The sequence below is a fragment of the Fukomys damarensis genome, unplaced genomic scaffold (assembly GCF_012274545.1).
Source record: "Fukomys damarensis isolate Sample0158 unplaced genomic scaffold, DMR_v1.0_HiC HiC_scaffold_18, whole genome shotgun sequence".
Lineage (NCBI taxonomy): Eukaryota > Metazoa > Chordata > Mammalia > Rodentia > Bathyergidae > Fukomys > Fukomys damarensis.
This window is the reverse complement of record NW_022900930.1, coordinates 7,354,579-7,375,598: the sequence shown is the minus strand read 5'-3', so window position 1 is coordinate 7,375,598 and position 21,020 is coordinate 7,354,579. Positions and strand designations below refer to the sequence as shown.

The window sequence follows — 21,020 nt, the reverse complement described above, 5'->3', positions numbered from 1 at the left end:
TCAGCAGCAGATTTATTCCAGGACCTAACTCCCATGAATAATAAGAGTTGCAGATGCTTGAATTTCCTATATAAAACGGTACTGCATTTGCATATAACCTATGCACTTCGTCTCATATACTGTACAACATTTCTAAATCACTCATAATACATAAAATGTGAACGTTGTCTATGCGGCAATGACCAAAACGCTGTATATGTTCAGTATGGAGTTTTTTTCCTGACTGCTTCTCTCTGTGGGTGTTTGGACCTGGTGACACAGAATGTACATGAAGAGCCAGGTGAATTTTGTGTCAACTTTTGCACTGTATCCAACCATAAAAGGACAACTTTCTTTTTTTTTTAAGGCCAAGTTCAGATTTTTACTAAAGAGTAACTGTTTGAACCTTAGAGAATTTTAAACCTGGCTTAACAGCTTAACAGCTTTCTAACCCACTCATGTGCATGTGTGCACAACATACACACAACTGATACACCACACGAAATGTCACCCGAGTCAGTGATCAGAGTCTGGGCACACGTAATAGTCCCAGTTTTGCTGGGGGAAAGCAGAAGACGGAGTCAGGGTCACATGCTGTGATTCAGTTTCAATGCCCAAAGTGGGCAGTCGGGGCAGATAGGGAAGCACTGAGGAAGATGCTTTGTGGTGACCATTCATGGTTCTTCAACTGTACTTTTGGTGGGAAACTGAAATCTATCTGTAAAGGAACAATTCCAGCAGAGCAGAACGGGACACACCAACCAAACTCCTTCACATGGGATTATATGGGAGCCTCTGTAAACATTCATAGCGTATGAAAACTGGCCTCTTCTTAGTTCCTACCCACTAGAGGTGCATAGTAAGTCGTATCCCCCCCTCCACCAACAAATGGGAAGGTAGCCGTTGCTATTCTCCAATAAAATCAAGAATTTTATATCTAAAATACAAGCCTATCTAGTATGAATGAATAAATAATCTGAGGGTTGTGTGGGGTAAACTACAGCAACACAGAGCCACTAGATCTAGGTTCCAGGCTTATCTCGAATTTCTTTGTCAGGCACTATAAGCCTTTATAAATACTTACGGAACAATTCTACAGGCTAGTATTTCTACTTCTAAAAAAAACATAAACCAACCAAAAACTTGATTCAAGCAATGTGTTCTAGGTTAGAGTGACTAACAGTCAACATTTAAAGTCACGGAATCATCTATCCCCTTTCTGCCAGACCTGGTACTGCCAATCTCCTTAACTCGATAGCCACGTCTTTTAAGATCGATAAAAACAATTGTGAAATTGAAGTGTGTACCCTTCTTTCTAGCTTCTGGGCAGACTTCTTTTACTGAACTAGTTAGTTCTTTCAAGGTTGCATCCATCCAGGTGTACATCTGCAGCTCGCTGGATGGGACGTTGCAGCCGGAGAACTCATCCATGCGGTGGCGGTGGCTGTTGTTGGTGGTGAAGACCCGCAGCAGCTGCGGACGTGTCTTCTCCAGGTCGATTGGCTTCTCTGGCTCCTTCTTAATTTCTTCCTAGGTGACGCGCTACTCCACAGCCATCTTCTCCCTTCTGGCCGCCGGACGCTCGCCCTGACCTCCGACACTGGACCTGAGCATGAACACGGAGTCGCTACAACTGTCTTTATAAAACTCATGTTTTAATACAGCATGGAACCTGTATACTGAGTTTTGCTACTTAAACACTTCGTGTGTGTGAATGGGAAAGTGACTACTACTAATTGTGTCTACTGTCAGGTACTTCAAGGTCCCTACTATGTCTTTATTCTAAACACAACTTTGAGTAGAGCTCTGTAATTATTGTATTCTTATAACCCCATGTCTTGCATGGAAATGCAGCATTTAATCTAAACACGTACTGTGATTTTATGCAGAAAATAGCTTCCCGACACTTTGTGTAGCTCCTTTTACACATTAAGTCACACAGCCTGTGAGCAACTGTGAAAGGGCAAGGGCTAATGCTGCAGCGGCCCCAAGTTCTTGGCTGGTTAAAGATTTTCATACATTTTATTAGATTAGTAATAAATTTTATAGTTAACTGAAATATGCAATTTTAAATGCACATTATCAATATTACCAGCTTGATTCTTCGGCTTAGTTTTGCATAGATTGAAACACTGCGGTTTTCAAATCAATTAGGAAAAGAGTTAATGGTCACTTAAGTTTTCCCACGTGAGAGAAAGTATCAGAATAAAGTATGCGTGGGCAGTGAGTGATAATGTATAATGTTGTAAATGCCATGATAATAATGTAGGTGCCATGGGGTATAACTGATTAGCATGGGAGAGATCTCTTAGATATTCCTGTTTGCAGCAAAAAAATATTTTAAATCTCAGAAAATGTACAAGGTAAAATGTAGATAAAGATAAAATGCAGGGGACAAAGAGAAAGAAAGAGCTGTGTGGTCGGGTATTGGATTTTTTTTTTTTTTTTTTTTTTTGTGAAGAAATTTGATGAGTGGTCTTTCTGCCACCTTGGGGACCAAGAGAATATAGTTGCAGAAGATAGTGTCTTTGGAGACTGGTGAATTACTAATCAGACCTACTCTTGCATTCTATACAAGTAAAGAGTGAAGTTTGTTTGTAGTTACTTTTGGATCCTGAACTGTACATTTTAAAGATAGTCCAGGCAGAGGTTGTAGCATGTGGGGACCCGTGAAGTGTTCAAGTGACGCAGATGCGTCTGAGGAGAGAGGTGGTATAAAGGTGTCCCACATTTTACGTGTTGGGAACCTAATACACAAAGCAACGGTGTTGAGGCAGTCAGCATTTGGGAGACATTCGTGTGGTCAGGGTTCTACCCTTCTAAATAGATTAATACTACTAAGGAAGCCCTTGATGGAGGGAGCCGCCTTTCCATGTAAGCACACAGCTTTCTTTCCTCCTGAGAATGCAGCGTCACTGGGCCATCACAGAAGCCTCACGGAAGCACCGTCCACCACGTCACCGTGTCAGTTGTTGAGCTCAGATTTCCCAGCCTCCTGGACTGGAAAAATGAATTACTGCTCTTTACAGATTACCCACGCTCTGAAAGTGTAAAGAAGAATCAAAGTGCATGATAGGTATGGTGAATTAGGAAGAAATTGTTCAAAAGGAAAAGGAAACCAGGGAAGGGGGAGGGGGAAGGAAGGAATGGAAAAGAAAAGTGAGAAAAGGATAAAATGGGAACAGAGCTTTATAAATAAGGAGAGGAAGAGGAGTTGAAGGGAAGGGAGAAAATGAGAAAAAAAGAGGAATCAAGATACAGTATGTAAAGATACAAATTACGATGAATGAAATCATTATCTTTATAAATTATATCAATAAACAGTAAAGCATAAATAATAGGATCTATTAAAAATGGATTACCCAGTCTCAGGTATTTTGTTATAAAAGCACAAAACATATTGAAGCAAGAGTCTTACGATGCCATAATAAGTTCACATGTGGAGAGAGAAGTGACAGGACTCCGTGGAATAAACAGATACATAATTCTAAGAGCAAGAACTCTAGATCCAGGCCATCCGGATGCTCACTGCCTCCACGACTTAGTCTCCATGTGGCTATGTGCTCGATTTCTCACAGCGTTATGCTCTGCTCTGCAAAGGTGGGGTAAATGAAACTGTCTGCCCGATTGTTTTGTAAAAATCAGTGTATAAACGTGTTTCTGTCAGACAGAAGTGCCACAGAAATGTCTGTTATCATTTTAACATGCAATAAAGCAAGAGAGGGAGCATAATACGGAGGGAAGTTTCTTCTCTCTTCGGTTTTTCTTTTTGTAGTTTCAGTCACCAGCCCTCAACTCCCATCAGAAAATATTATATAGAAAATTATTGACCTAAGGAAATGGTACATTTCAAATTGTGCACCATTCTGAGTCAGCACGATGACACTGCGAACTGAATCATTCCATTCAGCCTGGGCTGTGGATAAATTGTCCAGAGTCACCCCTATTTAGAATAAAAGCTTGGTTATCAGATCAACTTTTGAAGTACTACAAAACTTATGTTCAAGTAATCTGTACTTTACTTCGTGGAGACAAAGTGCAAGAGTAGTGATACTGACAATTCATATAAGGCAAAGAGAAAGACCTTGTTGTTTGAAATGTTTGAAAAAAAATTAAGACACAACTTTGTTGCTCTAGAGCTAGTTTTAAAAATTTATAGAGATAAGCACTTGTAAGAGTCTCCCTTTTTACTTTTCTGGAGATTTTCCTTAGTTCTGGATCCCTTTGTGATCAGGTGAGATATCATTGGGCAAATACGTATAAGACAGACCTAGAATTTTCTTCTAAAGAAGGATGCAGTACTAGGCAAGTGAGGGTGCTGAATGATCCTCATCCTGCCAGGGAACCAGGTTGTTGGAGTCTGGAGTCCCTGAGAGAAGGCCAAGGATAGTGACTTATTGAGTTGAAATGGTAGGTGGCTAATATTTAAGATATTCAAAATTTCAGTGAAGTGTTTAGTTGCCCCTTCTTAGATAATGATGCTCCAAAAAAGGACTGAGTGGAACTATGTTCTAAAGTATGCATTAAATGAAAAGAATGCAAACTGTGCAACAATGAAGTCTCTTGTGGAGTTAATGGTATTGGGAGTGTAATTTTTCTTGTAAATTTCACCATGTTGTTCACTGTTAGTTTTCAAGTACAGTATAAATAAGCACAATTTCCTAAAAGTTAATTGTTTATGGAGAGTACCTGTTAGCATCTCTCAGGATGCAAGTATTCTACTGAGTATAACTGGGGGTATATGATATTAAATCATAAATCATAGTCATAGAAGAAAATTCCAGTTCCTTCTTCTGCTTTTTGAATGAGGATATGTAAACAATTTCAAAATCAGGGAGCTATTTCATTATTTAGACTGCTTTTAGAGGAGGCAATTCCTTATGTCTACTTTGTCACAAAGGACTCCCTCGTTGGAAGGCAGCTGCTTTCCTAATCCATGTAATTAACAAATGTCAAATGCCCCCTGCATCAGAATATCATGGCTAAAGGTCACCAAGGCCTAGACTTTGAAATGTTTATTTTGTGTTTGTCATAAGGAATCATCTCTAGAAAGAAGGCTAGGCTAAAACAGAGCCAAGATTTGCAAAGAGCAGTCATAAATCTAAGGGGTCTGATTCATCGGAGCTGTATAATGGCAGAGAAGGACTCCTAAGGAGAAGGACATAAATGTATGTATCGTGAAACGCAAAGTTATTAAAGTTCCAGACCATGTTCCTAGCATGATTCCTCACAGCCAACATGTCTTTTTGTAGGATGTTCAAGGGATTCTTAGAAAAGGAGAGGTGTTAGCAGAAGGCTCTATGAAAGAAGGGAATGCCTCAAGAAATTGTCTGTGAGAGCAATTACCACTCAAACAATATCTGTTATGACTCCTTAATTCCAGAGGACAACAATCATCTCAAATAATACTAATATCTGCAGTACACTGTGACAACTTTTCGGACAACAGGTAGAAAATTGGGCAAAACAAGATTTCTGTGTGAATTGTATCTTTCTTGATGTCTGAGTAATTTTTCAGCTTTATTTATTTACAGTCATGATTTCATGAAGTTCAGGCTTTAATATTTCTGATTCTATGGTGTGTGACAGAGCTTCTCTGTCATCCCCTTCATGTTTCCCGTCCTACGTTCAGCTTCAACAGGTGTAGATTTGCCACAACAAATGTTAATTGCCTATTTACTGTCTCCCTGCTTGTTCAATTTACTCGCAGATCATTTCCTATTCAGAGCCTGACAGCAGTGTGTCTCTCATTTACTCCACTAATTGGTTCAGGTTCTAAAAAAGCCACATTTTGAAGAACTTAGCTTCCCGTGAGTTCGCCTTGATCCTTCAAGCCACCGCCATGGCCAGAGCGAGGTAGCATCTTTGGGAGGATGACAGCAAGTAGCCAAGGGGAGAACAAGATCGCTGGGCTGCATCTCCCCTGGAGCACTCTATAAAGAAACAGAGCAGTCTTCACCAACACGTCTTCAAGTAAGCTTAATTTGATCTTAATTTTTCAACCATTCAAGGGGTTGCCTGAAGTTCAACCGTTCTGCTAAGCAGCTCCGTGGTATATTTTCATTTCATTTCACTGATTTCACCCTGGATCTTTTATGTCATTTGTTCTGATGGTTAAGCAAAGGAAGAAAGACAAGCAGGGCAAATATCGAGGCTTATCCTGAGAAAATGCTGAAAAGCTCTGATCAGTTGGAGCTCAGAGATGAGAAAAAGTCTTCTTGGAGATAAAGGTGTGCTTGGAATATTTATTCTCAGGTCAGCAGAGGATTTGTAGTCAATAATTTGGAAGTGATCCGAGATTTCAGTTTTCCTTTTTGGAAATAAAATATGAATATATATATTCGTGTATGTATGTATGCACTCTCATTAGCTGTATTGAATCATGGACAAAGCAATTCGGCAAAATGTGGTATTACTGACCACCCTGAAAAGTTGAAGGAAGGTACCATTGTTCTGAGCATCTCTGCATTCAAACAGAAGACCTGTTTGTGCAGAGTTGATACAGACTGGAACTCGGGCATCACGAAGTCTGTCACGAGGCAGCGTGGTCATGGTGCTCTTTACACACGCAAGGCTCGCAGGAGTTACAGAGGAGTAAGGCACAGAAAATCCATCAAGGAAGGTTATAGCTTTGGTGATGAGCACAAAGGTATTGCTTGCAGTTGTATTGCACACATGTGGATATTTAAAGTTAATCCTGAATGAATTCTACTAAAATGAAAAACATAGTCCCTGAATATCTAAACCATTCACTAACTGAAGCTGCCTACTAGTTGCTGTATTGGGCAGTGCAGGCGTAGACCGGTCACCCCTTTCATAAAGTTAATTGACCACACTGTGGCCATTCAAAGCACCTAAGAAAGCTCCATATCCACGATGGATATCCCGATCTTTACACCCTAAAAGGAATTGTATCGGCAGAAATAATTTATTTAATCTAAGCAGAAAAACCTCGCTATAATCTTAAGAAATTCTATGTCTTTCCATTAAACTGTGGACTTTGGAAGGTGGTTCCTATTGTTCCTAAGCATGAAAAGAGAAGATTAGAAAGGAACTTTCAAGGGCAGAAAGCATCTCCCTGTTATCAGGGGTTTTGTTGTTTTATTATGGTCAGATGGAGACAAACGCAAGATGGTGGCTTGTTATGGGTTTATATGAAACTTTACTTTGCAGCTTAGGAAGACACGCTGGTGCTAGAGTGTATTTTTACAGCTTTATTGTGTTGTAATTAATATACAACATATATGTATTTAATGAGTTTAAACATATGCTTATAACCTTGAAATGGTTTCTCCATATTCACCATATCCAAAATTCCTTTGGGCTTTTTTTCTTTTGTTTATGATAAAAATCACTTAACACGAGACCTACCCGCCTTAACAAAATTTCAAGTACACAATACATTATTGGTGACTGTACGAGCTAAGCTACAAAACAAATCTCTAGAACTAACTCACCTGGCATAAATAAACTTTTATGTCAGTTGAATAATTACTGTTCCCCAACCCTTACCCCTGTGAACCATCCTGCCATTCTCTGTTTCTCTAAGTCTATCCTTATGGATGTAGATTCAGGCAGTATCTAATTATTTCTGTGATTGACTTATTTTGTTTAAGGTAAGTGTCTTCCAGGTTCATCTATGCCATGCACTTCAAGATTTTCCTCCTTTTTATTCAGAGGTGTGCTTATGCCACACTTTAATCATGAACAAATACAAATTCATTCTATAATGCTAGCATTACTCTCACAGCAAACCCCAGCAAAGACAGTAAAGGAAAAGAAAATGATAGTCAATACTTTGGGGGAACACAGAAGAGAAATGTCTTAAAAAATACTAGCAAACCATATTCAATACCACATTAAAAGGGTTGTACACCATGACCAAATGGGACTTAACACTGGGATGTGAAGGTGATTCCGTACACCCAAATCAATGTTACATATCACATTAATGAAATAACCATCTTGATAGACTCAGAGAAAAATCTTTTGACAAATTTTAACAACTGTTCATAATAAAACTCTCCACAAATTAGAAATAGAAAAAACTTACCACGCTATAATAAAATTATAAATATAAACTTCACAACTAGTGTCGTGCTATACAGTGGAAACCTGGGAGCTTTTCCTTTAAGGTCAGGAACAAGACGAGAAAGGCCACCCTTGACATTTCTATTCAGTGTAGTACCGGAACCTATGCTCAGAGTAACCAGCTATGAACAATAAATAAAAGGTATCAAAGTAGGAAACAAAGAAGTAAATTGTTTGCAGACATCCTTATATTATATATTTCACCTTTGGAAGATACAGATGTAATTAGGAACATGTTTCATGCCTACATGTATTTCTTAAGAAGGGCAGATTAATGTGTGTGTGTGTGTGTGTGTGTGTAAATGCTGAAGCTTCCTTACACCACTTCTCTCCAAGAATTTTCTTTTAGGAATTCTTTCTAAAACTTCTCATTTCCTACTCAGCTATTTGTCCTCAGTTCTGTCTAAGTAACAGGGTTAGGCATTAATTATTTTTCCTGAAAAACAAATAAGCAAGCAGACCCAAATATTTAAAACTCAAAAAACAAAAATAAATAAATTAAGCTTCTTGAAAGAAGCTAACACCATTTTTATGACCAAGATTAAGTTTTTGTCTGTCACCTCTTCTGAGAACTTTGATTTGCCTTATTGCTGTTTTGAGTGGCACAGGTCCTTTAGGTCTGACTCTCCAGGCCTACAAATAAATTTGCAAAAACATCTTACAATAAAAATATGGGTGAATGTACAGTAAACACACACACACAATGTTATCAGTATAGTAATCTTAACATTTTTTAAAGGCATAAAAATATTTGCAAAGAATAGACCATAATGTTAACAGTAGTTATCTCTGGGTGGTAGAATTATGGATTAGGAAAACTGCCTTCTTCATCTTACTTTGCATTTAAAAAACTAACATAATTTGAGACAGCGTTTGTGAAGCTCTCATTATGCTGTAAGAATTATTTTTATTCTTTGTTACCTTCTAATACATAGCAATCTATTAATACAATTTTACACAATTGTATTTATGGTCTGTGTACAATTCTGTTGTCTCTTTTTCTTAAAGAAATGAATGAACACATTTGAAGTGAGAAGCATGAACTATATGTCAAAAAGAATAAAAAACTCATAAATTTTGATCTGGAGATCTTAACATCTGGAGAGGAAACGTGGATATGTGAAACAATAAATATGATTCATCTTGATAAATGTTAGACTAGAAAGACAAAGTTCTGTAAAAGCCAAGGGGAAGAAAATTGGACAAGACAGAATAATCTTCATGAAAAACTGACGTTCAGATTGGTTTAGGATTACATATCATTTATACTCATTAATTTGAGCAGCTTTATTATATTACTACTGATTTATGTGTCAGACTTTAGTTAACCTGTCTAATTATAATATCCATTTTAAATTTTATTTCTTGGTTATTTTCATGCTTTTATAATCTTAGGTTGTGCTACCATGATCAACTTTAGCTAAAAAATCTTACCCCTAGGAACTTAGCTAAAAATTTTTTACATTTAGGAAAAATGTAGTATGCACGCTGGTCATAAATATTTTAATGACTGCGGATAAACTTCACCAACTTTTTATTGTTATTATTACCTCTATTATAATTATATAAATTTTAATTTCTACATTCACTTTGATCTTTGCTTTTCTTTTGAGGATTTTAGCTTTTAGTTTTTGGACATCGGTGTTTTCCTCTTGTCTGCCTTCCTGATCTATCAGGTACCTTTCACAATTTTGTGAGTGCATTAACTCAAAGCTAGGCATTTGAATTGCTGTTTCTCATCCAGCCTTTGAAATGAGCTAGTCTTAGAGGTCTATGATCACTGTAATGATTGATGAGATGCTTTAATTCAATGAAATTAATTTTTATTCAGTAATTATTCTGTGTGGTGAAAGTCAACACAAATAAAAATGAAAAATTATTAAAAATATACATAATATGTAAACAGGAATATCCATAACATATGAGGGTTCCAGGAGTTTTATATGAAAAATGACAGATAACTAACATAGACAATGGCAATGTAAGCATTTCACAGAAGAAATACAATTCAATAGTGAGCATAGGAGAAAACTGCATGAAATAAAAAATGTTGATTAAAGCCATGGGATATCATTTTTCTCTCAATAGAAAGGCAAAATTTGGAAGAGATTCTTACCTACTGCTGTCAACAGTGCGGAGAAGTCCCTCCAACAATGTTGGTGGAGATATAATGATGTTTGGAAGGAAATTTGGTAGTAGTAATAAAAAAGATACATATTGAATCAGGAAGCTTATCACAAACGTTGTTCTTACATTGTGGAATCTTCACACACCGGGCATTTATGCCAGGAATTACAAGACGTTGCTTCTGCGTTTGTCTCACTACCTAACATATTCATTGCAGACCAGTTGGCACTGGGCTAATGTCTCAAACTCTGTGAGGGGCATCTATGGTAAGGAAAGAGAACAAGCATGCTTTGGCTTCTTAGCTGCCTACTCAGAGATACACCTCCCTTTCTCCTCCTACAGATGATTTATTGGCCGGAGCATTACACAATAGAGCTTATTGGCTGTGGAACAGTAGAGCAGGCTCTGCTGGTAAGATACTGTAAGGAAAGGGGCAGACAATGCATTTACCATTTTTTCTTTCTCATTTTCCAAAGCAGTTCCTCTCTGCAGTCATCTCTTTCACAAAACCAAAACTATAAGTTTCGTCAAATTGTATCTAGCCATGTGTATTGAAACCTTATGTGTAGCAGCGGGAAAGGGAGAAATTCTGTTATGGGCAAATACCAAAAAGAGTGGAGTGCCAATGTATGTGCTAATGGGCTTACATAGGGAGGAGCATGAATTACACTGTTTAAAAAAGTAATAGAATACTAGATTCCTATTTACACTGCACAAAGAAAACACATTTATTTTCTTAGTAGTTTGAAAGTCAGTGCTCTGAACTCCAAGTGTCAGCAGGGCTGTTTTCCTTCTGGAGCCACCAAGGAATTTTCTTGCCTGCCCTTCTGTGAGGAAACATTCACAAGTTGCAGAGATTTTGATGTGGATACTTTGGGAGTCATTATTCAACTTACCACAAACAGCACAGGAGAATGTCTGCACACACATGTGGAAAACACAGCATACGTACAGTTACACAAAAAGGTATCTGTAGGGATATGCCACAAATTAGCAACATAGTTATTGCTTGGAAACAAAAGTATAGATACAGGACTAGAAATGGGAAAGAACTGTACTTTTCAGTTTCTTATATCTGTACTATTTTAACAAAAAGATACTAGTGAAACTGAAATGTAATAAACATGAAATACATTAAACCTTTGTTTACTAGTTATAACTTGAATACAGGAATTGAACTCTTCTGCAAATTTCATATTTTACACATTTCTACTGAAATTCTCACATTTTAGTGTTTGAAATGATAAATTCGTTACATCGGTTCTTGAAATAGAAAGGACACCTCTGTCTTTTGAAAGTAATTTGGTCGCTTTAAATTTATAACAGGTATCTTAGTTAATTTTCTTGTCAGAAAAAATACCTGACCCTCAAAGTTAAAGGAGGGAAGGTTTACTTCAGCTCACAGTTTATAGAAGTTTCAGTCCCTAGTCTGCTGATTCCATGCTGGGGTTCAACGGAAGAGGGGCATCACAGAGGAGAAACAGTCCATGGCAAAGCAGGCAGGAGAGAGCAATGCAGCAAGCAGCAGCAGCAGCCAGCCTGACTTTCCATCTTATCCTATCCAGGCAACCAGCCTTTTGGGTGGTGCCACTCACAGCCGCAGTGGGCCTTCCCATTATTTACAGCCTTAACTATGCCAAACTACTCAGCAGGCTTAGTAATCACATTTTCTAACCCTAGAATCACAAACGTATCACACTTTTAGTCCCAGCATCACACGCCCTAGATCCAGCCACCTCTGAAAAGCTCCATGTAGTACTTCATAATGCTTTGGGGGATATCTGGATAAAAGCCATAACAGCAGGTATAATAAATTTAGACAAGTGCCTATGTATTTATTTATTTAATCATGATCCCCTTTCAGAATTCAATGACAGGTATGAATTCTCTTGCTAGACAAAATACACTTCAAAGAACATGATTATCATATAATTTTAAATGTTCATGAAACCTAAACAATTTCAACTTATGAACCCATTTTCCTAAAGTTTTTGGAGAAAAATAATCTGTTTTAGAAATTTATTGCTGGGGAATAATTTGTCTGTAATGAGTCTGTCCTATTGGTAACAGGATTTTGCTAAGGTCTGGATTTTGTAGGACATTACAGGCCTAAATTTCATTTTATAATTGCAGTGTACCATACCATAGGCACTAACTGCATGTATGCATTTGAATTAAAATTAATTCATCAAAGCTCATGGAATGGAATATGATTGTTAAAAATCTACCTGGCTTAATGAAATGTACACATTCTATGTGCACATTCAATGTACAATTCCTATTAAAATCCCAGTGGTATCTTCTATAGAAATAGAAAAATTAATTCCAAAAACTCATGTGAAACCACTATGACTTTGAATATCCATAGCACTTTTGATATAGAAGTACAAAGTTGGAGGTATCATAATTTTTTATTTCAAATTACTATACAAATTTATAATAATCGGAATACTGTACTGTTTTGTATATAGACATATTTGCTGGTGGCATAGAATAGGGTGCACAGAATTAAACCTACGCAAGTGAGTTGAATGATCTTCCATAAGGACACCAAGATCACATAGGAAACGAAGAAGTGAGGAAATGAGTCTATTCAAAAAGTAGTGTTGGAAAATGAACACATATGGACATGAACATGAAACTAGAACCTTCTGTTACAGCACACAGAAAAAAATCAATTCAAAATCAATTAATGACTAAAGCATAAGACCTGAAACTATAGATTTAGTAGGACGAAGGGAAAACCTCTTTGACATTTGTGTTAGCAATTATTTTTTGGGATATGACTTCCAAAGCATAGGCAAACACAAAGAAAAAAAAACCCAAACCAAAACAAACAAACAAACAAAAATAAATGCGTAAGATTATATTAAACAAAGTTTCTGTACAGCAAAAAAAAAATGTACAGGACAGTATAAAATATTTACAAAATATACATCTCCTAAGAGGTTATTATCCACAATAGGGAGAAACTCCTTTAATTCAGTAACTAAAAGCCCTGATTTACCCTATTAAAAGCAGTCAAAGGCCCTGAAGATACATTTCCCTAGAAAGACATACAAATGGCTAGCAGGTATACAAAACATACTCAACACAATCAGGTAAATTTACCTCAAAACCACAATAGTGTAACATCCCTTGCTTCTTAGGATAGCTACTCTTTTCAAACATGGAAGTTAAATGGCCGTAAGGATGTTGGTATGGTTTAGATGTGAAATGTCTTCCAAATTCTCATGTGTGTGGAAGTTGATTGGATGATGTGTTCTCTATGTTCTTCTGTGTACAAGACTCATCCATTGATGGGCAGCTGAATTTACTATTTGTAGGCAGGGCCTGTTGGGAAGAGGAGGACCCTGCAGGCATGATGTGTAAGACTGTGCCTCCATCCCTCAGCTCCTCTCCCTCTCTCTCTCTCTCTCTCTCTCTCTCTCTCTCTCTCTCTCTCTGGCATGGTGAGCATGCTGTGAGCCGCTTTCCTCTGTGACAGACTCTCCCCCGACGCTGTTTCTGTATTTTAGCCTGCCTACTGTGGACTGAACTTGCTGAAACTGTGAGTCAAAATAAACCTCTTCTCCTTTTAGCTGTGGGTGTCAGGCACGGTGTCACAGTGAAGAGAAGGGGACTAAGAGAAATCTAAAGAAAAGGGCGCGATTCTGCATTGTTTGCAGAAATACAATTGGTGCTGTCATTAGCGTACATAGAATTACCTTATGATCAGCAATCTTACTTTGGGGTATATAGATCCAAAATAACTTCAGTCAAGAACTTGAAGAGGTATCTGTATTTTTTTTTTTTTTTTTTTGGTACCGGTAATTGAACTCGGGTCCTTGCACTTGCATGGCAGGCGGTGGAACCACTGAGCTAAATCCCTGGCCCCTAAGAGGTATCTGCATTCCCATATTTTTCCAATATTTTTTCCTAAGAGCCAATACATGGAAACAATCCAAATGTTCATTAATAGATTAATTAATAAAGAGATTGTGTTATGTACATTCAAGAGAATATTACTCAACTTTAATAGGCAAATAAATCCTGCCATTTAAAAAAAATGGATTTAGATTTGTCACGCTAAGTGAAATAAACCAGGCACAAGGTGACAAATGCCAGGTGAAGTCTAAAATAGTGAAAATCAAGGAAGCAGAGAGTGGGGTGGTGGATTCCAGGGGTAGCGGGAAGAGGAAAATAAGGAGTTTGTGGTTAAAAGATGCAAAGTTTTCAGTTATACAAGGTAATACATTCTGGAGATGTCCTAAACGCAGAAGAGTAACCATGGCTCCTGATATTACATAACTGGAATTGTAAGTGGTAGATATTGTTGCATTTGGAAAAGAAAGGAAGGAGAAAAAGAAAGAAAGGAGGTCAAAGAGAAAGGAAAGAAGAAGGAAGGGATTAGATGGAGGAGGAGGTAAGGAGGAATTACTAAGGAAGTGGGTGGGCACTTCGGTGTGTCATGGTTGATGGCCTCAACGGTCCTGATGATTTACTGTTATACTTTTATCCGCAAACTCCCCGAGACATACATGCCAAACACGGGCAACGTTTTGTACACCAGTCACACTTTTACAAAGTGTTTTCGGTAAAATTCCATTATTTAAAAATTTAGTTCCTTATCCACCTTTACCACATTTGCCCTGCCCTGCTCAGTAACCATCACTGGACAGCACAAAAATTGAATATTTTCATCACCACAAAAGTGTTTTGGGGCTGCACTATTCCAGCTCGTGTGCTCCAGGCTTTGAAGTGAATGAAGATCAGGTTCAGATTAAATTGTTTTAAATAATAAATCACTTAGAAAGAAGTAATATTTCTTAGGCTGTAGGCGCTATCATACAGATTATCTTATTTATTTTCTACAATTGTGTAAAAATGATCCTATCTTCATTTTGCAAATGATGACACCAGAACACAGGCAGGTTGAATTTAAATGATTAACTTGTGGAATAAACTGTTTCACACTGACCTAACAATGTCTTTTAAGTGCTTTTACCAAGTCTAAGCTGCTTTTCCATTTCCAAAGCTTTGTACTCACATACCTCTAGACAATAAAACTTTAGTTTTCTACTAATAACAGTCTCATATTTACTTGTCCTGCAGATTAACTTTTCCAACTTCTTTAGTCATATGACTATACCTTTGTTAAAGAACCACCCTGCTTAAAGCCTCCCTAAACATAACCAATGCTCTACAACTTAAAACTTTTTTTCCTGGGAAGCAGAGTTAGTGCCAGAAAATGTGTTTCTCTCACTTCACCTACCAAAGGTACTGCATTGCTTCAGTCTCTTGACCAAGCTATTATTAGGAATTTTAAAAGACACTACTCAGAATATTCCAGGGAAATTTTTGATATAAAAAATCTCTTTAATCATCAAAGGGCATAAAAACAGTTTAAAAATATCTCCTGTTCTTAAAACTCTCTTAAAAAATGAGACTTTCAACATGACCTAGTATAAATTTAAGCTCATTGTTGCTTCTAAAATACCTCCTGCTAGAGATGGAATTAATAATAATATCAATATAAGTGAATCTTTGAGTCATAGGCAAGACCTTGGCTGTGGCTATCACAAGCCAAGACGATAGCCAAGGTCCAAGGGATGGCTGACACCTGGCCATTGCTCAGTCCACACATACTATAGGTCTAGACTTGCTCAAAGCAATTGTTGGCTTTTTCTAATCTGTGTAAAGATGCCACTGAGTTACAAAACCATGTTCTCAACAGAACTTCTATGGCTAGAAGTAATCCAAATAGAGCAGAAGGCTCTCTGAATTTGCTTAAAGGTATTATGCATATTTGTGTAGTTAAAGTTTTTGAATGATGCTTTATAACAATAACTAATTTAAAGAACATAAAGTGGGAGATGTTAAAACTCATAGAATTTGAGTGGCACAATATGTAGTGTTAAAAATAAGTATTTTGAACACCAATGCCCAAAAGAACTGATAAAAAGTGAAATAAATTCTAGAGAAGGCAACTGGGTAGATCAATTCACCTGTTTACTTAATAATTCATTTTGAAGAAAGGCAGGTGTCTGACAGTAGGATACTTTCACGCTACTGTCTGCAGAGCCCTGTGGGGTTACTGAGGTGGAAGTGGGGTTGGGGAGAGAGTTTGGGCAGTTTCAAGTTCCCCACCTTCTACAGCAAACAGCGCAGCACAAACTTCATTCTACACAAGAAGCTTCCAACATTCGGAGAAACTTTCATGGATAAACGAAATTTGAAGACAAGCATTTTAGAAACTTCATTATGGCTGTCCTCATTGAATATTCACTACATAAGTGGTATTCATAAGTGTCATTTATTCAACCTTTACAACAGCCTTATGTAGTCTTATTACCCTACTCAATGCATGAAACAGGCTTAGAAAAGTTAAGCAACTGCCTTACTATCACTGAGTTGGTAAAGGACAAGTCTCAAATTTCACTGAGGTGAGACTTCCTTCAAAAATATCACTATCAACTAATTTTCTACACTGCTTAAGTTTCATTTTAATAAAAATATACCAAATGCATACTTCCACATATTTTGAACTAGGTAGGGATGTAGGTCACTGCTAGTGTGTTTGCCTAACATGCACCAGACCCCCGATTTTAGTCCGCACACAAATACACACCAACATGCATATGTATGTATCCAAATATATAAATGCATTTATATAAATATATGTATAAAGTTACCAATCCATATCTTAAGATTAATAAATCAGTTAATTTAATCACAGGAGTTGTAGTCTCATTATCCCGTCACCTTGATGCACGTTTGCCCAGCCACCTCTCCTGCTCCATCACCCTCCCTTGCCTTTCCTGTTTTCATTTCCTGCGAAGACACTGCCTCAATATCTCAGTCTCTTCCAGGTTTCCTGGGGAAACATGACTCTACCAGTGAACTTTTGGAAAGAAATATAAAGGTTAGTAGCAGCAAGTTAATGAGGAGTTCACTTTGCAGATAAAGTCTGCACATGGACTGATTTTGAATTTAAGCAGTCAGAATTGGCTAGTGTTAATGAACATAACTAACTCTAAAGTTTCAAGCAGTCGTCTTTATTTTGGCTCCTTTCCCCATATCTTATTTATTGCTATTTCTATCAAATATGAAAATAAATTTGTATTTAGGGTTCTAAGAGTGCCAGAAGGAATTAAAGTCAGTGGCACTGTTAATTGTAAGAAGGGACTAAGGGAGTTAGGAAAGTTTGGCGCTAAATCTTGAAAAAGGAATTCTATTATGTGTCTGTTTTACTGAAGGTGGTGTAAATTTTTTACCCAATTAGAGGATATACTCCAACATGTACATATATAATTAGTTCTAACTTATTCCCCTTATAATAAAGCTTAATCACAGACTGGGGATCAAGTACCAAAGCAGACTAGGGAGTTGTGAAGATTCATGTCTTATGATTTTTAAAATTGGAATTATAACCACATGTCTTTGATAATTTGAATAGGTAGCTATTTAAGCCAGTGCAGTGGACAAAATTACTTTTTGAGATCTTCTTCAAAAGTATAATTCTGTGGTCATTTATATATTTAGTGTAGCAGATTTTTAAAGTATAGTTAAATGCGGCTTGAACAATAAAAAAATAGAAATTTTTTATCAATGACTATGTAGATTTGTGTTTTCATAGCTTTGTAACATGTAGTAAGCACTTTGGGGTTTTAGAGTACAAATAATACAGTATCATTAGGAATTATAGCAGTCACAGATGTGACTAAGAAAGCTCTGTATCATGGTTACTAATAATAAACTTAATAAATTATGACTGCTTTTAGTGTTCTATTCTGCTCAGTTATCCTGCTGGTTTCATTGCCTCTAAAGCTGGCTCAAAAAATCTGAAAGAAGAAGAGAGACCAAGCTTACTCAAATGAAGGGCATTACAAATACAAACAGTTCATGGGAAAAGCAAGAGTCACGATGGTGATTCTTACATGCAAAATGTGTTTCTCCCTTACCCATTTGAGTGTCAACACACTTTGAAAATGCTTATTACTTCTGAGATTTTGGAATAGGACAAAACTGCCAGGGAGAATTTTTTTTCTGTACCTTAGTTTCCTAAAATACAAAAGACACATACAGTACTGTGAAGACAGTCTGAAGACTTTGGGCTGATTAATTAGGGTCTTTGGAGAAGGTGTCCCCCTTCCCTTTCAGCTGGGAGGAAGGCCTATATTTTAACTGCGTTTTCAGTGACCACTCTTGTTGCCTTACTCTTACAGGTTATCCCGTGTTTCCTCTGGCCTTTCATCCATTCAGTCCAGGTTAAATACATCAAGAATTAATGGTTTTTAACTCATCCTTAAGGACGTATTGAAAAAAACAAACAAAAAACTCCTTGTGGTCAAGAACTGAGAGTTTCAAGGGAAAATTTTAAAGAAATTTTTGTAGCAGTTTGTGAAGTATGTAGACCAGTGAATGAAAGACAAATTACATTCACAAAACTCAGCCTGGGACCTCAGGACCAGAAGAGAGAAGGCCATCGTAATTTCAGCTCTGTAGAGATGAACCCTTTTCCTAATTGCCCGTAGCATACTGACCACATGTAAGTTCAGAAAACAGATTTCTGAGGGTTCCCCCTGCTTGTTTCTCCCTGATGTAGTCCTATGGGATGACTTTATTTTACTAACAGTGGACTTTTGCTCCTAGATTCATATTATGGATCACCAATGTCCACACCACTAAAAGCCACTTGCTCTACACTTGTATTCTGTTAGTAGTTCCCTAGTTTGTAGTTGCAATCCTGCAGGCACTAACCACCCTCTGTGAATCAGGAGCTGACAGATATGAGAAAGGTAGGTACAAAACCTAAGGCCCCATTGAGAAGAAACACAGCTTCTTCAGGTCATTACAACAAAATAATAGTGCTCAATACCAATAAATAATGTTTATTAAAAACAAAATCTATACAAGCCTCTTTGCTGGATGCTTTCTCATATATTATTTCGCTAAGCACTTTCACCCTGTAAGGTAGAAGTTATTTCTCAAGTTTTATAGATGAGAAAATAGCCTCAAATTGTACAATTTTATGTCACACAGCCAGTAAGTGGATTCAAATGGAGTTTTTGCTAACCCTAAATTTAAGTTTGCAGTGCCTTACCGAAAGACAGAGCCCTGAGCCAGTGCACTGGGACACAAGTCGGGGGACAGAGAATACAAACAGAATACAGAAGAAACTCTAGATTCCCTTGGAACTAATTCAGATTCTGGCCACAGACAGCATATTCTGGCTATGTTACCTCCAAACATCATCTGTGGTAAGATTTCCTCATTTTATATATAAATCTTCCAGGAGGCTTGCAAAATTTGAATGAGGTAATATACACCGCATTGTTTCCTACCGGTACCCTAAGCAGTTCTCCCGAACTTATTATACCAACACTAATATTATTTTACAGTTGCATACTTCTAAACTCTGAAACGGGTCTTGCTGCTTAAAATACAGGTGTTTATTGGGTGGTGTTTATTCCAGAGACTGGGCGGGAGAATCTGTTCCATTGAATTTTCACCTTTCTGGGGAAATCTCACATTTCCTTCATCTTTGGGTAAAGACGTAGAGAAGAGGCAAAAAGTTACTTTTTTTTTCCTTTGAGTTGGTTCACTTTTGAAATTCCTAAGAAGCTTTGGAGAAAACCCTCTAAATGTTTTCTGCTCGTTCCATTCTTCTTCTAGGAATGGCAGCAGCAGGTGATTGGGCTCTTGTCAGTGAATCTCAGTATCTCAAACACAGAATGAATTCCCCGTTTAAAACCAAAGGTTATTAGCATTAGAGAAATGTTCTGTTTCCAAAGGTAGCTTCTCTTCCAACCTCCCACTTTAATCAAACCACCATTTGGCATTCTATCAGTTTAATCACAAGCTTCCTTTTGAAGATTGTGCTGCTGAGGAATTAGTTTCTGAGGTCACTGAACCCCTGTGAGCAGCCTGACCCCTAAAGCCGCAGAGAGTACTCATTCACAATTCAAAGGCTTGTCTGCTCAGATCTCTGCTGCAAACCCTAGGATGTAGCCAACCTGCAAAAACATGGCTTGGAAAGGAAGTTAGGAGGGCTCCACCGGCCCTGAGAAGTTATTGAATTCAGCTCTTATTTTTAAATCATGTTGAAAGATGAGATCTCTTTTATTTCTAATAATAAAACCTGCCTTTCATTCTGAAAGGCAAACCAAAGCCAGAACAAAACACAGTGTCATCAGTTCCTTTGATAGACATGTAATATGGACATATTTCAGAATTATGGATATGAAAATGAATATTGCTTTTTATTAGTGTGAACTGAATCCAGAGAAAAGTTCCCTCTTCTGTGATCAAGAGGAAGAAAATTAATCCAAATGACCCCATCTCATTCAGAGGTCGCTTCTCCCTACCCTCCTTATTTTTTCTTGACATAAGCAGGTTTTAATGTGTTTGTTATAACCTCCATAAATGCCAGTCATTGGGTATAAGCTGATCTGGGTTATATTCTATTTCACAAATCAGTGAACAAAGTGCTCCTCCTGAAAACTTACTGCAAACAACTCTGCATTACCTCTGACAATGAAGGAAACAAGAAGAACCCGATGGAGTTCTGAATCTCAAGTGGATTTTTCAGCATCAGAATGTTCATGGGGGCGGTGGAGAAGGCAAGGACGGGGAAGGAAAGGGGGAGGGAGGGAAAGAGGGAGGGAGGAAGGGAAGAGAGGGGCTGTATTTGACCTGCACATTTTTTATGAAAAAAGTGTGGAATGCTTCAATGCTGGTTTAATCGGCTCTTCTTTGCTGAGAGAATATTGCGAACATTTTTGGTTTCTTTCCTCCTTGAAGATTCTCAAACATTTTCTTTTTTTCAATTAATTAAGTTT

The 21,020-nt window shown here is 37.5% G+C and overlaps 1 protein-coding gene and 1 long non-coding RNA gene across 3 annotated transcripts; one reads left to right on the top strand and one right to left on the bottom strand.

Moving 5' to 3' along the window:
- Nucleotides 1–1,155: 1,155 nt before the first annotated feature.
- On the bottom strand, nucleotides 1,156–1,593 carry LOC104848891 (histone deacetylase complex subunit SAP18-like). Its single transcript, XM_033765580.1, is given in 1 exon segment — nucleotides 1,156–1,593. A coding segment is annotated over 1 exon segment (438 nt).
- Nucleotides 1,594–2,964: 1,371 nt separating this feature from the next.
- Nucleotides 2,965–20,795, top strand: LOC104848530. 2 transcript variants are annotated; one of them, XR_776438.1, is made up of 6 exons: nucleotides 2,965–3,055; nucleotides 5,016–5,147; nucleotides 5,232–5,428; nucleotides 5,752–5,952; nucleotides 19,268–19,439; nucleotides 20,659–20,795. It is a non-coding gene; the product is annotated as an uncharacterized LOC104848530 (long non-coding RNA). The 2 variants fall into 2 exon arrangements; XR_776437.1 differs by lacking the exons at nucleotides 19,268–19,439; nucleotides 20,659–20,795 and adding an exon at nucleotides 9,079–9,109.
- The last annotated feature ends 225 nt before the right edge of the window (nucleotides 20,796–21,020 follow it).